Raw genomic sequence first — 16083 nt, 5'->3', positions numbered from 1 at the left:
GGTGGGAGACAGTATGGAAGGGAGTCTGCAGATTATTTTCCCTTCTACTCACTGGACAGTTTCCAAGACACACAGGTTTTATACAGTCTTCTGAAGAAGTTCTACAAGATTAGCAATCATCTGTTTGTTTTTGAAGCTATTGCCAGCTTAGCAGATGCCTTATATTTATTCTCTTTCCTGCCTCACTCTCTTTTTTACCCTTACTCTTGCTTCCCTGGGATCCTACTCCCCACAAAGACTAAGCTTAGGCTTTAGGCTCTGTTTCCCAGGGAACCCAAACTAAGATGTCATCATGGATTCTCTTCTTTCTTTTGTTCCTAATATCCAGGTTAAGTTGACCTTATTTTTTAAACATATTCTTTTTTTTTTTTTTTAAGATTTTATTTATTTATTTGTGAGAGAGAGAACGAGGGAAAGTGAGCAGGGAGTCTGACACAGGACTATATCCCAGGACTCTGGGATCATGATCTGATCTGATGGCAGCCGCTTAATCAACTGAGCCATGCAGGCGCCCTTCTCTTTTTTTTCAAGTATATTTTAAATCTTTTTTATCCTCTCTGTTTTCATTGCTGGCATCTAATCTACTACTAATGTCTTACCTGGATCATTCAGGTAGTCTCCTGTTTCCCTGTGCTCATTCTTATACCTCCCTGAGCCTGATTGATCTTTTGAAAATGTAAATTGTGTCTATGTGTTGCATTAAAACTCTACAGATTCCCCATCACACATGTAATTAAAGCCACAGTCATAACCATGGCCTCCTAGTTCCTAAGATATCGTGGCTTAGTTTGCCTCTTGTACCTCTCATTCTCCTTCCTCCTGTTGCCGTAACCATGCTGGTTTTCTTTCTTCAAAATGAGGTGTTAGGCCTTTCCTTGGCTTGGGTTCTTTTGTCTGGAATGGAACTTTCCCCATATCTTAGCTGACCACATTTTGTCAGTCAGATCATAGCTAAAATACCTTTCTAGAGAGGTCTTTTCTGACCACACATTTGGAGTCACTCCTTTTCACATCCCTCCACTTTTTTTTTTTCATCTGCACTCATCATATTTTAACTTAGGTTTGTTGTCTTTCTCTGCCTTCTTCCTGCATGCAAACATTCTAGAATATAAGATCTAGAAAAACAGTAGGGTTCGTTTTTTATCTTGTTGAATGCTGCATCCTCAGTACCTAGAATACTACCTGTCCCAGAATAGATGCTTAATAAATATTTATCAAGTGAACAAGCTGATAACTATAAAGCTCATTAAACTTGAAGCCATAGTAAATTAGGAATCTAATTGGGAGCAAAGTAGTTAAACACTTTGACATTTCTGTCCAATAAATGAGTGTGCTAACCTACTTGGCTTGATCACCAGCTGTTCTTTACCTCAGCATAGGGCTTACCTCACCCTGCCCTCGTGCAACCCCTGGGCCCATTCTCTTTGCTTCCTTCCTTGTGCTAGTTCGCCAGCATGCTGTTAAGGTTGCCTTTAAACTGGCGGAATCAATGTCATTTATTAACCATAGTGACTTTAAACCAAGTTTTTATCTTGTAATGCTTCCTATCCAACAGCTGCAGCAGGGCTGTGTCTGTTCAGTCTGTTCCAAGCTGAAGTTGAATTAAGCGATATGCTTAGAAGTTATAAGAAACCATTGATTTGTTGGGTGCCAACTTTCCTGTGATCCCAAAATGGAGGATCTGGGTGGTGCTACCCTTTATTTGTAGGAGAAGTACATCAAAGAGATGAAAAATGAGGGAGGAGAGAGAATTCAATAAGCTTATGATAGTGAAGTAGATGCCCACTGGTTGCTGCTTCCTTTTAGCCAGTGGAGAACAGCTCACTTGTGTCTGTAAACCTTTGCGTGTCCTGTAGGCATAAAGCACATTTCACTTAGCAAAGCCTCTGTTGCCAGCCGTGACAGCGTCTTCAAAATAAAAGCAGCGTAATTGAGGGGGTGGAATGGACATTTTTATTTTGCCCTGAAATCTGTGTGCCTGTGTTTGCACATGTCAGTGTTTGTATGTGTATCTGTGTGTACATGCTGCCTAATGAAAAGAGAAAACACAGTGAGTGATGGTCAGTGTCATCTCGAACTGCTTAGTTTCATTTGGACTTTGTGATAATGTAAGTGGCTTGTGGGGGTGGGAGGGCGTGGTGGGGGAAGCCACCCTGTTTCTCAGTAACAGTGTTGTTGGCATTTTGGGCAGGACAGGTCTTTGTTGGTGAGGATTGCCCCTTGCTTGCTGGATGTTAACATCCATGAACCCTTGTCACTAGTGCCTCTAAGTCATAATGACAACCCAAACTGCCTTTATAAATGGATATAAATAGCTGCCATGGGGTGATAAGTGTTCTGGTTAAGTTAGGCAGAAAATAGAACTGAAAGTGAAAAGAACATTTGACAAATGTGACAAATTTTAAGTGGTCAATAAAGTTTTATTGGACATAAGCATGCACATTTGTTTATATATTATATGTGGCTGTTTTTTGTGCCACAGCAGAATTGAGCAGTTGTGGCAGACCGTATGCCCACAAAGCCTAAAATACTCATTATATGGAGCTTTTACTCTACTGACTTTGGTCTCCGGACCAGCCCTTTTCTCAAAAGCTGAGGCTCCTGAAACCTCACACATCCCAGGGTCTTAAAGTCCTTCTACTCTACCTAGAATTTTAATTTCTTGGTTCTTTCTACCTATATTCCCATTCTCCTAGCCTTGGGATTTCTTGTAATTTCTATACGTGGAATGGTAAGATGGAACAAAGTAAGAATTAAGGCATTTGCTACTTTTGTTTTAGGGTAAAACTTGTTTTCATTCCTTTCCTTTTTTTTAAATGTATTTTCAGCATACTAGCTATTGTCCCCACTTTTCATGTCTTTCATGCTTTTTTCTTTTTTTCTTTTTCTTTTTTTGCTACTTTCTGAGACTTCTCTTGGAGAAGGTAGGACAAATGAGGTAGATAGAATCTGGGATGTTAACACCTTCTATATGCCTGGCCACGTTCTGGGTGTTGTAGAGAGTACAGGTGAATGTACCCTTTGGTCCTTCAACTCATTAGTAAAGAGAAGATAAAAATACATAGAAAAATTAGACAAAAATTAAATGGGAGACAGCATTGGGGTAGTTGGAAAAGCATTAGTCTTGTAGTTGTAAGAGCTACCTTTCTGGTTTTTACAGGATTAATACCACGTGTCTGAGGACTAGTTCCATAGCTGCTCTCTATCTTTGTTTGCTCCTCAGTAAAATGAGAACAAATAATGCCAATGGTCGGGGACTTTTATGAGCACTAAGTGAATGAACTTTTTGTGAGAATAATTGTATATTAAGTGATGCTATTGAAAGTACGTTGTAAAACATACAGTACTTTAGGACTACCAGTGTTACTATGTAGTCAGATGAGTGGTACTCATGGTCTTCATGAAGAAAGGAATTTTACCTTGGGCTTAAAGGAGAGAGAGCCTTTGAATAGTGAAGAGGGGTAAGGAGTGCAATCCTAGATATGCATGTGTTTGTGTGCTGGGGGGCCCCACATGAACAAAGATGTGATCTGTGGGTGGGGATTGGGCACATACACAGCTGAGTGGAGCAGAGGTGTGGGTGGGGAGTGGTAGAGAAAAGATTGGACTGATAAACTAATACAGGAAGAAATAGATTCACTGGTGTTAAGTTCTCCAGAATTTACTACCACTACATTTCTTAGAATATTATGAATAGGAGGATTATTATGAAGGTATAACTTAATTTTTCAGAGAATAGAACATAGCACATTTCCAAAGCTTTTCATGTTGTGTCTGAAGTAATATTTGGAAATATTTAGAGGTAGGCTTGAAATCACCCATAATTTGCCTGAAGAAGTACAAGCACTTTCTTTTTAGGTGACATAGTTACCACTTTTAGACATGATATCATTAAAGCTTAGTGGATAATTGCACCAAGAGACTAAATTTCTGTGATGTATATAGTTTTTGTTAAGAACATTATAGGGAATAGCTATGAATAGTTGAAATGGATGTTAAGTATTGTTGAAAGTCATGTACTTTTCCCCCTCCATTTGTCTGTTTACATACAAAAGTTTTTCTAATGCTTTTCTGAGGTGTATCCTACATGGTCATGTGGACTTCATACTTTTTAATAAGTTGCTGGCTTAATTCTTTAGGATTTTTATTTAGCATATGTATTACAAAGTCTTCAGTGATTATTAGGATTCTCTTTTTTCAGATAATGTATCTTTCTTAGGACAGAAGCATTCTTTATTTTTATTACTAGATTGTGCAAATATGCTGAAATGCATTAGGGCTCTTAAGATTATTACATTTTTAACTGTGGTATTTAAAGCTTTGGCTTAGGCACTGGCAGCTATTTTGTGGTCAGGGCCGTATTGTCTTTGTTTATCCCACAGAGACTGTATACCACTCTTTGTGTCTACCTTATTCCTTCAGAAATTATTGATATATGTGAAGTCCTATCATGTTAGGCGCTACAGCTGCATATATCTTGGTGTACACAGAACTTCCGGCTTAAACAAACAGAGAAATAAGTGTAAAATTTTAAGTTCTGTAAGGAAAAGTAACTGGATATCATGAGCCAATAGTCACAAGAATGATCTAGGGAAGGGAGTCACAGCCTCTCAGAGGAAGCAAGATGGCAGGTCGATTGGGTTTAGCTAGGGAAGGGAGCCCTCTTTATTATTTTGCCTTTTGCATAATTTGTGGTTGAATCATATACTTATTAAAATAAGGCAGCTTGCTATAGTCCTGCCCATTTACTTAATGTTTTAATTTGATCCAAGTTATTCCATGATACTGGAATTAATTCCTAGTGAATTTTATTTTGTGACATTTGTGTGTATATTCAATGAGTGAATAATATGGATGATAAAATAATTTTAAAGGATCTCTATATCAGAAGTAGAAATTGGGAGATTGGGACTCCTGGGTGGCTCAGTGGTTGAGCATCTGATGCCTTTGGCTCGGGTTATGATCCTGGGGTCCTGGGATCGAGTCCTGCATTGGACTCCCCACAAGGAGCCTGCTTCTCCTTCTGCCTGTGTCTCTGCCTCTCTCTGTGTGTCTCTCATGAAGAAATAAATAAAATCTTTTAAAAAAAAGAAATTGGGATATTAAAATTGTGACTTTTTACTTTTTTTAGAAAACTCGTGTCTAGTATGGCAAGGAGAACAGGGCAATTACTTTCAGTACAATAACAACTAAGAAACATCCTGCACTAGGTAGGAGTTGACATCATTGTTTTAATTTGCTTTGGAAAATGACCTTTATTCAGTGTGTATACACCTTGATGTAATTACAGAGCTCCTTTTACTGTTTCCAGAGGCAATTGATCCACCCTAAATTGTTTGTCCTTGTCTGTAATAAATTAGACACTTTTAAAATATGTTCTTTTGTGTAAGTAAATAGTTTAAGTTTAAATTATTACTGAAAGTGGGCTTTATGACTTAACCTAATCCCGTGTACAATAATTTCAATAAGTTATAGTGACTAAAACTCGGGGCAATTGAGAATTTAAAGTATGGTTACATCTTCTCCCTTGCCTAATAGGATCACGCAGGGACTCTGGTCTGAGCATCATCTCAGGACTTCTTCCCAATCCACTTCCCTTCTCAATACATATGTCTTGAGCAAATATGCAGTGATTAGGAAGTATGTTTTTCTCTTTTATTGCCTTTTTGTTCAATTTTCTTTCTTTCTGAGCTTAAGTTATGGAAATTAGATTCCTTATGATAAATGTTCATTGTATTGCTTACACATTATTTTGTCCTTGCTTTCTTCAGAATGCTACTCCAAATTCTACACAGAGAAACTCCAAATAACTTACACATTTTGTTTTTGGTTTAATTTAGAAAATTGAGGGATCCCTGGGTGGTGCAGCGGTTTGGCGCCTGCCTTTGGCCCAGGGCGCGATCCTGGAGACCTGGGATCGAATCCCACGTCGGGCTCCTGGTGCATGGAGCCTGCTTCTCCCTCTGCCTGTGTCTCTGCCTCTCTCTCTCTCTCTCTCTCTCTCTCTCTCTCTCTGTGACTATCATAAATAAATAAAAATTTAAAAAACATTTAGAAAATTGATCATTGTCTAAAAGTTGGAACCTGATATACCTACATTGGAAGTCACACATCTTTCACTCAAATTAAGTCTATCTAAAACTACTTTCAATATCATTATAATGTCTATATGAAAGCTCTTACAAAATCAAGGAGTAAACTAAGCCTTTAATTTCAAATATTATATCCTTAACAAAGGAAAGCCACTTCCAATAAGAAAATATAAACTGAGCCAGAAAGGTTATCTTATCATGAAACATTTTTGGACACAATTATTGTAAATATTATTAGATACATTATATAAAATAAGGTGAAAACTTTAAAGTTCTTGATGACATAGTTTTTAATGAGGAAATAAAATTATGAATGTTAGTATTAGCTAGGGATTTGCTAAAAATGTAGCTGTGTAGAAATAGCTTTTAGGGGAGGGGAAGTACCTGACTGGCTCATTCGGTAGAGCATGCAGCTTTTAATCTCAGGATTGTGAGTTCAAGCCCCACACTGGGCATGAGGCCTACTTAAATTCGAGTAATCTCTACACCCAACATGGGATAGAAATAGCTTTTAAATTTGTTTCGGTATTTCCATATAAGGATGTAAAATTATTGATAGAAGTCAAATAGAAATCTGTCATGCTATTAGTGGAAAGTGGTACTCATTTGTGGCTAGTTTCATTTTACTTGACATAGAAAAAAATCCTATAGCATTTCTGCTTAAGTGGATTCTGCATTTATGAGTTTACCCACTCACTAAAATATATTAATAACCCCCAAATCAATGCTCATGGTGATTTCACAATCATTAGTGGACATGCAAAGACCTGAGAAAAATTTGAGTGCCCGCTGCATATGTTCCCAGGTGAGTTACACAAGGTGAAGAACTTTGCCTTCTTGTTTCAGCTCCCATACTGTAAATAGGCACCCTTTTTGTGGCCTAATGTTATATTTTCTACATTTTTTGCTTTTGTTGGTGATTTTGCTGTTTAAAATGGTGCCCAAGTATAGTTCAGAAGTGTATCTGGTGTTCCTAAGGACAAGAAGGCCATGATGTGAATGATCACAGATTTTTATAGAGAAAATATGTGTGTTCAGTAAGCTTTGTGCAGGCATGAGTTACAGTGCTGTTGGCCATGAGTTCAGTGTTAATGAATCAGGAATATTTATTAAATAAGATGTCTTTATTTATTTTTAAATATTTATTTATTCATGAGAGATACACAGAGAGGCAGAGATATAGGCAGAGGGAGAAGTGAGCTCTCTGCAGGGAGCCCCAGGTGGGACTTGATCCCAGGACCCTGGGATCACGACTTGAGCCAAAGGCAGATGCTCAACCACTGAGCCACCCAGGGGCCCCTAAATAAGATGTCTTTAAACAGAAACACATAAAACAAGGCTATATGTTGATAAGTTGGTAAAAATATGACCAGCCACTTGCAGGAACTTAACCCTGTATTTTCCCTATGAGCAATGATTCAGTATTTGCTAAATTAAGTCTCTACAACAACTTTGTGGAACATAACTATGGGAATGAGAATCAACTATATCTGGAATAAAGCTTTTGAGTTTATTAGTATTTTAGTGTATCAGCTTTTCTTTTTATCAAGAACTTAAATAATTAGAACAAATAATTAAAATTTACTCTAAAGCTGTGTAAAATCTAAGTCTTTCGAATTCAGCAAAGATAAAATTATATTCAACATCATTTGACATTTGTTGATTTATATTCTGCTCTCCTCACCCAAAATAGCATAGTATATTAATTTCTTATATCTTTTTTTATTCAGCAAACATTTATGTAGTGCTTTTGTTAGACATTGCTGCAAAGAAGATATTACATAAGCATCTTTTGTGGGTGACACGAGAGAAATTGTTTTTTTTTTAATTTTTTTTATTTATTTATGATAGTCACACACACAGAGAGAGAGGGGGGCAGAGACACAGGCAGAGGGAGAAGCAGGCTCCATGCACCAGGAGCCCGACGTGGGATTCGATCCCGGGTCTCCAGGATCGCGCCCTGGGCCAAAGGCAGGCGCCAAACCGCTGCGCCACCCAGGGATCCCCAAGAAATTGTTTTGATACGGAGTAAAGAGGACTATTTAGAAAGTTCTTCAGATGGTATAAAAGGAGAGTATTTAATTAAATGGGGGAATAGACCCATTGAAGAGTGTTTGAGACGATTTCTGGGAGGGAAGGGCATGAGAGTGGAGTCAGGAAAGACAAACTGGAATTAGCTGACAAACACTGTTTGACAACAGTGTTCCAACCACAGAAGTCTAGTCAAGAGGAGGCCAGAGGAAAACCTTAATTGAATTTTTGATAATCCTAGCAAGGAAGGCTGACTACACTAAATAGGAGCAGCAACAGTGGGTTGAAGGGTGAATCAGAGAGAGAATTGATGACTCATGTAACCCAGGGAAAGTATAATCAAAGATGACTTGGTGGTGCTGTTCTCCGAGCCAAGGTTGCCAGGGTAGAGTAAGTTTGGAGTAGGAGCTGGTAATGAGCAGTCTGGACATGTGTTTGAGATATATGTCAACCTTCTCTTGATTTTATAATCCTGGTCAGTTATCTTCTCATTTCTCTCTTGGGTATTCACGGAAAAACTTCCCCAGGGAGTTGTCCGCAGTCCTTGTCTCTCCTTTCTTCCTTCCACCTCACACCTCAGTCTGGTTTCTGCTGTTTCACTCAGTGCTCCCATTGACGTACACGTTACTACTTCTCCCTGAGGTACAACCTGTCACTCACTGTGACACACTTCTTGTTTTCTATGAAATCACATACACTCCTGAATTTCTTCTTCCTTTCTTTCTCTGCTTCTCAGCTGTCTTTGTTAGCCCTTTCTTCTCTGCATGACTTCTGAATTTTGAAAACTCCAGCCCTGGTATCTTTTTTCCTTCTCATTTACTCTCTTTCTCTGTGTAATATTAGCAAGGGCCATGATTTGTTTAACTTATTGGTACAATTTTTAATGAAAAGAACAATACACATGCACATGATTATACTTTTTTTCTTTTTTTAAAATAGACTCTGTGTTCAGTTTGGAGTCCAGTGTAAGGCTTGAACTCAACACTGTGAGATCAAGACCTGAGCCAAGATCAAGAGACAGACAATTAACCAACTGAGCCACCCAGGCACCCTGTATGCATATGATTTTAAAAGGCAAATGCAATAATAACAAAGGATATACAATGAAAAGTACATTTTGCTCTCACTCTTGTCCTCTGGTCTATTACTTCACTTTCCCACAGGCGACCAATTACCAATTCCTTGATATCTTGCCGCAGATAATCTTTAGATTTATAAGCATATGGACCTGTTATTTCTTTAAACGTCATAAGTGGTAGCGTTCTAAATATATACACCATTTCCCTTGCCTTTTTTACTTAATATATCTTAGAGATTGTTTTGTATTATTACGCGTAGAACTGCCTTTAAAAAAAAATGACTATCTAGTTGATCTCTTACTATCCAGACTCTTACTTTCTAAAACCAGGAACCAGAAAGATTTAGATATGAGGGGATACTGGCATTTCATTGCATGATGTATTAAATGTATCTTGCCATCTCTCTTTTAAGAAAGGATCTTTTTATCTTTAATTTTTACAAATGGTACAGTGACTGCCCTTTCATTGATAAAAGTGTGTACGTATACAGGCCACTTCAAAATGGAGATTTATAGAAATGGAATTGGTGGGTCAAACTGGATGTGCATTTAAAAAAACATATTTTGGGGAGCCTGGGTGGCACAGTTGGTTAAGTGTCCAACTCTTGGTTTCAGCTCAGGTTGTGCTCTTAGAGTTGTAAGATCGAGTCCAGCATCTGGCTCCGTGCTCAGTGCTAGTTTGCTTAATATTCTCTGTCTCACAACCCCTCTGTCACCCCCCCCCCCCCCGCCCCATCCAGTGTGTTCTCTTTCTCTAAAAAGTAAAAAAGCATACTTTCCCCTTTTTTGGATATAGTGTTCCAAATGACAGATGGGTTTTAAAGGTCATGTGCATGTGAGCTGATATTTTTCCTCACCAGCAGTTGTTTACAGGTTTGTCATTTTTATTTCTAAGGGTTTTTTTTTGTGTGTGTGTAGTTTTTTTTTTTTACTTTTTGGAGGAGAAAAAATTCTCTGTACTTCATAAGGGTTTGAAAAGAGTGTTCATGTACATGTTCTTTTGTTGTTTACACAACTTAGGTTGAAAGTAATTGTTCATTTGAAGTAGAGCTTTTAAACGTGCTGGTTTATATGCATGTATTTTGAAGACTAGATTGAGGAGAGAGGACATGAGAGGCTTGCTTTTGCTTTGTGTTTCGTTATAAGGATTTTTCCCTCTTTTCTGTAAGACTAAAAATAAATATTTTATTTATTTTATTTTTTTAAAGATTTTATTTATTTACTCATAGAGACAGACAGAGAGAGGCAGAGACACAGGCAGAAGGAGAAGCAGGATCCATGCAGAGAGCCTGACATGGGACTTGATCCAGGGTCTCCAGGATCATGCCCTGGGCTGCAGGCGACGCTAAACCGCTGCGCCACCGGGGCTACCCTAAAAATAAATATTTTAAAAGTATAATTTTAGTTGTTAAACATGTAAGCTAATTTTTAGAGGATTAAACAGCCTAGATATAATTTGTAATTTAAAAGGTTTTTTTTTTTAAAGATTTATTTTTAAACAATCTCTTTACCCAGTGTGGGGCTCGAACTCACAACCCTGAGATCAAGAGTCACATGCTTGAGCTAGAATGTGTTATGCTAAGTGAAGTAAGTCAGAGAAAGACAAGTACCATACGATCTCACTCATACATGGAATTTAAGAAAGAAAACAGATGGACATATGAAAAGGGGGAAAAGAAAAAAAGAAGAGAGAAATAAGCCATAAGACACTCCTAATGACAGAGAAAAAACTGAGAGTTGATGCAGGGAGGTGAGTGGGGGGATGGACCAAGTAGGTGATGAGGATTAAGGAGGGTACTTTGATGATGAGCAATGGGTTTTGTTTGTAAGTGATGAATCACCGAATTCTACTCCAGAAATCAATATTGCACTGTATGTTAAATACCTAAAATTAAAAAAAAAAAAAAAGAATATTGTTGATGCAGGCAGAAGTAGGGAAACACAGCATTGTGGTAGCACCTCATAAAAATGAGGTGAATAATGGTCACACTGTGTTCCTAAAATTCTAGTAGTCTTTCATGGAGAATTAAACATAGTGTTCAAATAGTTATCTCTTCAGTACCTAGCAGGGGCCCCTGTTAGGGAAGAAGATATTAACCATGGTCCAGGCAGTAAGTCTGATAGCCATCTCTGCATATTTAGATTTGGTTCACCTGGAAACAAAGACTACCAGCTTTTGCGGGTTTTGCGGGGTGAGTGTGAAGCATATGGTTCTATATAGCCTGCTACTACAAAATAGCAATAGCTACTGCTACAGCCTTAATGGCAGCGAAGGTGTCCTGTAAAATACATTCCCACCATGTCCACCCTCACCCTGCTGCTAGCCAGGGAGTTGGCTCTGTGGCAAACTTATTTTCAGGTATCTGTAGCCCATTTGTCATTTGCCAAGATAATGTAAGACCCTGGAAAATGGCACTGCCCATTTGTGTTCCTTGCTAATCAAGGAACTGTCTAGCAAGGTGGAAACAATGTGCTTTTTTATGTTCTTCAACTTCCTATTTTCTACCAAATTTTGCCTTTATTTCTTTATTTCACTGACCTCTGTTTAAATAATATTTTAATTAATTAATTATTAATTTATTATTTATTATATTTATTAATTAATATTTAAATAATATTCAGTGCATATTAGCCCACATTTTGGTGGTTATGTTTGGTTTGGATCTTCCAATATTCAGTAGGAAGTGATATAGAAGAAAACATACAGGGGAAATGAAGGGTCTGGAAAACAGGTAACAATGCGTAATTCAAGAGAAAATAGCACATGATAGGGCTTAATTCACTATGAAAGATATTATCAATGGTTCACGACCTTGGTGTTTATTATGTTAACATTACCTGGTTCAAAAAATATAGATGCCTAGGCCCTCTTCTGAGAATATCTGTTTTGGATGAGCTGAGGCAGGGACCAGCTGTGTGTGTTATGTGTGTTGTGTTGTATATTTCTTCCCTTCTAGAACTCCCTAGATTATTCTGGTGTAGCCAAGAATTAAAATTAGTAGATTGGGCAGCCCCAGTAGCTCAGCAGTTTGGCCCCACCTTCGACCCAGGGTGTGATCCTGGAGACCTGGGATCGAGTCCCACGTCAGCCTCCCTGCGTGGAGCCTGCTTCTCCCTCAGCCTGTGTCTCTGCCTCCCTCTCTCTCTTTGTCTCTCGTGAATAAATAAATAAAATCTTAAAAAAATAAATAAATAAAAATAAAACTAGTAGATTATATGTTTTCTGTTTAGTTCTAGAAAGCAGAATTAGTAGCATTAGGGGAAAGATACAGAATAGAAAATTTCAACTCATTATAATGGAAAACATTTTGGTAAATAGAACTTTCTCTTTCTAGAAATATTCGAGTACATATGAGTTAACCACTTGTGAAGGATCCTGTGAAAATGAATGCTTTGGACAACACATAGGACTTAGTCCTTCCTTAATTTTATTTAAAAAAGAAAGTGTTTCAGTGCTTCTGCAGATTTGGCATATAATATGCTAAGATCAGTTTTAGGCAGAATGAGGTACCTGTGGCACAACTTCGTGGGGATGTTAGTTGACTCTGGAGCTTTTATAAGAAAAACCTAACTAGGAGGACGTCAGTGAAAAGGTGGTAGTGTAGGGATGCCTGGGTGGCTGAGCGGTTGGGCGGCTGCCTTCCGCTCAGGTCGTGATCCCGGGATCCAGGATCAAGTCCCGCATCGGGCTCCCTGTGGGGAGCCTGCTTCTTCCTCTGCATGTGTCTCTGCCTCTCTCTCCCTCTGTGTCTCTTATGAATAAATAAATAAATCTTAAAAAAAACAAAGGCGGTAGTGGAAATCACCATCTCTAAACTGTTTTTCATTCATTTGACCCATTTTTTATAAGTACATGTGTGAATAGTGATGAAAAGTCAGTGCCTGAGCTCATGGAATGTACATATGAGGAAACTTAAAACTGAAGAATCTTTTTATTTTTTTCAAGATTTATTTATTTATTTATTTATTTTAGAGGGAGAGAAAGTATGAGCTGGGGGTGGTTCAGGGAAGGGGCAAAGGAGGAGAGAATCTTAAGCAGACTCCTCACTGAGCATGGAGCCTGATGGAGGGCTCAGTCCTACGACCCTGAGATCATGACCTGAGCCAAAATCAAGAGTCAGACACTCAACCTAGCCACCCAGTTGCCCCAAAACTGAAAAGTCTTTACACAATTACCAGGCAGCTTTTTAGTGTTCTGTGTCAGCTGGATTGCTTCAGTAGAGCCCAGGATTGCAACTGGATTGTAATTCTTCGGCAAAGTCCTTTGCACTACATCTAACGTGTGTGACATTTGCAGATATTGAGGTTGATGAAAAGGGAAATTTTGGTGGTGATTTCTCAGCCCAGAACATAAAATTGGAGAAAGATTTTTCTTTTTAATTTTTAAAGATTTTATTTATTTATTCATGAGAGACACAGAGGGAGAGAGAGACAGACACAGGCAGAGGGAGAAGCAGGCTCCCTACAAGGAGCCCGATGCAGGACTTGATCCCAGACCCCAGGATCACACCCTGAGCCAAAGGCAGATGCTCAACTGCTGAGCCACTCAGGCGTCATTGGAAAAAGATTTCTAGGATCTCTTTTATTTGCATTTGTCTTTTTCTCTTTTGCCGTCCTTTCCCTTTATCTCTTCATTTTTCTTGCTTTTGTAACATTATTATTGTCATTAGTTCTTGAATAGAGTTATTTTTTGATCTACAATTATTCCTTAGTACTTAATTTTAAAATTTGGTCATGTACTCTCAAGGACTTACTGAAAATATACTAATGTGACTTAACCACAGATATCGAGAGGCAATTCAAAAATGGGATGAAGCGCTGCAGTTAACCCCAGATGATGCTACCCTGTATGAGATGAAGTCACAGGTAATGATTATGAAGAATTTCACTTTCCTTATGAAATCTCACTGTATTGTGTTCATGTGTTTGGTGAGCAGTAATTAGCCAAAATAGCATTTCTTTCCATTATAATTCTCAAGTATGTCTTTTTTCAAATTTTTTCAATATTTCCTTTACAAATATGTTACCATATTATTATTGATGGCCCTGGATGATAAAATATTATTGCTGTATCATTTATGGCTCTGTCTTTTGCATGAAATTAGAAAGTCATTTATTTTCACAATGATGTTAACTTATTTCAACCTATGGTAAGATATGAACAGATGACTATCTTTGAGGAAGTCACTGGTGATTTCTTAAATAAATATGTTTGCTTTCCTTGGAAATAAATGGTAGTGGACTGAGCAATAGCTTTGTTTCTTTAGAATGAGGATGGATTGGACTCTGAATGATGGTATCTCTCTGAAAATGACCTACTCCTTGGCAAAAGGTCAGAATAGACTCAATTTATTAATAGTTTAAAAATAACAATTTAAAAAATACATGTCTAATATTTTGTGGGAAAGTCTATAAAGAAAATCCCTGAGCACTTGGATTAAAGTTATCCAAAAGACTTTCAAATCTTTAACAGAGTATCAAATATATTTTTGGCAGACAATAATTGCAATTCAGCCTTGATCTGCACTCCATACAGATACTTTCAGATGATGATCTCAAACATAAGGCACATTCTTTATCAGCTTTGATTTTAATTTAACCAAGAAAACTGCAAGTAAATTATGTTCATTGAATGAAGTGCTCTGAGGACCTTCATTTGGATCTTTAATTTTCAGTCTTGACTATGTATATGTTAAAGGCAGTATTTCTGGTGAACTAAAATGAAATAAATAGTTTGAAATAAATAGTTTAATTTGTAACCTGAGAATGATAGTTGTGTTGCAAATCTTGTGAAATGTGAATGGTTTTAAAGATGATAGATAAAATCTAGTCCTTTCCCACAGACTGAAGTAGAAAGTTCTGGAACTCCCTATTTTTCTGCTTTGTATGGTTTGAAAAACCCAGTTGTGGGGAGGCCTAGGGAGTGTTTAAATGATTTCTGTACCATGAAGATGTTCATAGGATGGGTGGTTGAACAAATTTAAATTTACCTCGTTTAACATTAAGACCTGGGGTCCCCTGAAAACCACATTGTAAATAGAATAATCAGAAGTGGAATTAAGAATTCTAATGTCGGGGATCCCTGGGTGGCTCAGAGGTTTGGCACCTGCCTTCGGCCCAGGGCGTGATCCTGGAGTCCAGGGATCGAGTCCCACGTCAGGCTCCCTGCATGGAGCCTGCTTCTCCCTCTGCCTGTGTCTCTGCCTCTCTCTCTGTATCTCTCATGAATAAATAAATAAAATTAAAAAAAAAAAAAAAAGAATTCTAATGTCTCTGAGCCACCATAGCAAGATCATGACCACCTTTTTAACCAGATGGACAACAGAGTTCAATAACTGAAAAGGGGATAATTTATAGTTTCATAGTTATTTTAGAAATAAGAAGAATATATATTCATTCCTGATCCTGAATGGCAGAGAAGGGGATCAAAACCACTGAACCACTATATTTACCAGACTAAAAATTTTTTTAAATGAAAAAGTTTGCATATGGTTATTCATTAGTAGTTCACTAATTTATGAATATTACTGACAGGTTTTGTTTCTTTTATTTGGCTCTAGGTCCTCATGTCTCTTCATGAAATGTTCCCAGCAGTACATGCAGCTGAAATGGCTGTCCAGAGAAATCCACATTCATGGGAGTCTTGGCAGACTTTGGGACGTGCTCAGCTTGGATTAGGAGAGATAGTCCTGGTAAGGAAGTCAGATTATTATAATGATGAAATTTTATTCTGACCTGTTTTGATTAGCTGAACCACACCTCTGCAAAAAGTAAATAGCAAATTACCTCTTAAAGGTATTAAGCCATAAACACAGAACAAAGTTATTACTGAACATCCTTTTCTGTTGTAAACATCAATTATATTAGAGGCAGAATATTTTT

General features: G+C 37.8%; 1 protein-coding gene across 1 annotated transcript in view; it reads left to right on the top strand.

Moving 5' to 3' along the window:
* The window catches only part of TTC33 (tetratricopeptide repeat domain 33), a 34890-nt gene that overhangs the window by 12650 nt on the left and 6157 nt on the right, over positions 1 to 16083 (top strand). Inside the window, exons 3-4 of the mRNA XM_055325047.1 lie at positions 13986 to 14067; positions 15762 to 15893. Of these exons, the coding sequence (XP_055181022.1) occupies positions 13986 to 14067; positions 15762 to 15893 (214 nt within the window). The remainder of the gene's footprint in view (positions 1 to 13985; positions 14068 to 15761; positions 15894 to 16083) is intronic.

The sequence above is a fragment of the Nyctereutes procyonoides genome, unplaced genomic scaffold (assembly GCF_905146905.1).
Source record: "Nyctereutes procyonoides isolate TBG_1078 unplaced genomic scaffold, NYPRO_anot_genome, whole genome shotgun sequence".
Classification (NCBI taxonomy): domain Eukaryota; kingdom Metazoa; phylum Chordata; class Mammalia; order Carnivora; family Canidae; genus Nyctereutes; species Nyctereutes procyonoides.
The sequence above is the reverse complement of the archived record's forward strand: the minus strand, read 5'-3'. Positions and strand labels throughout refer to the sequence as shown.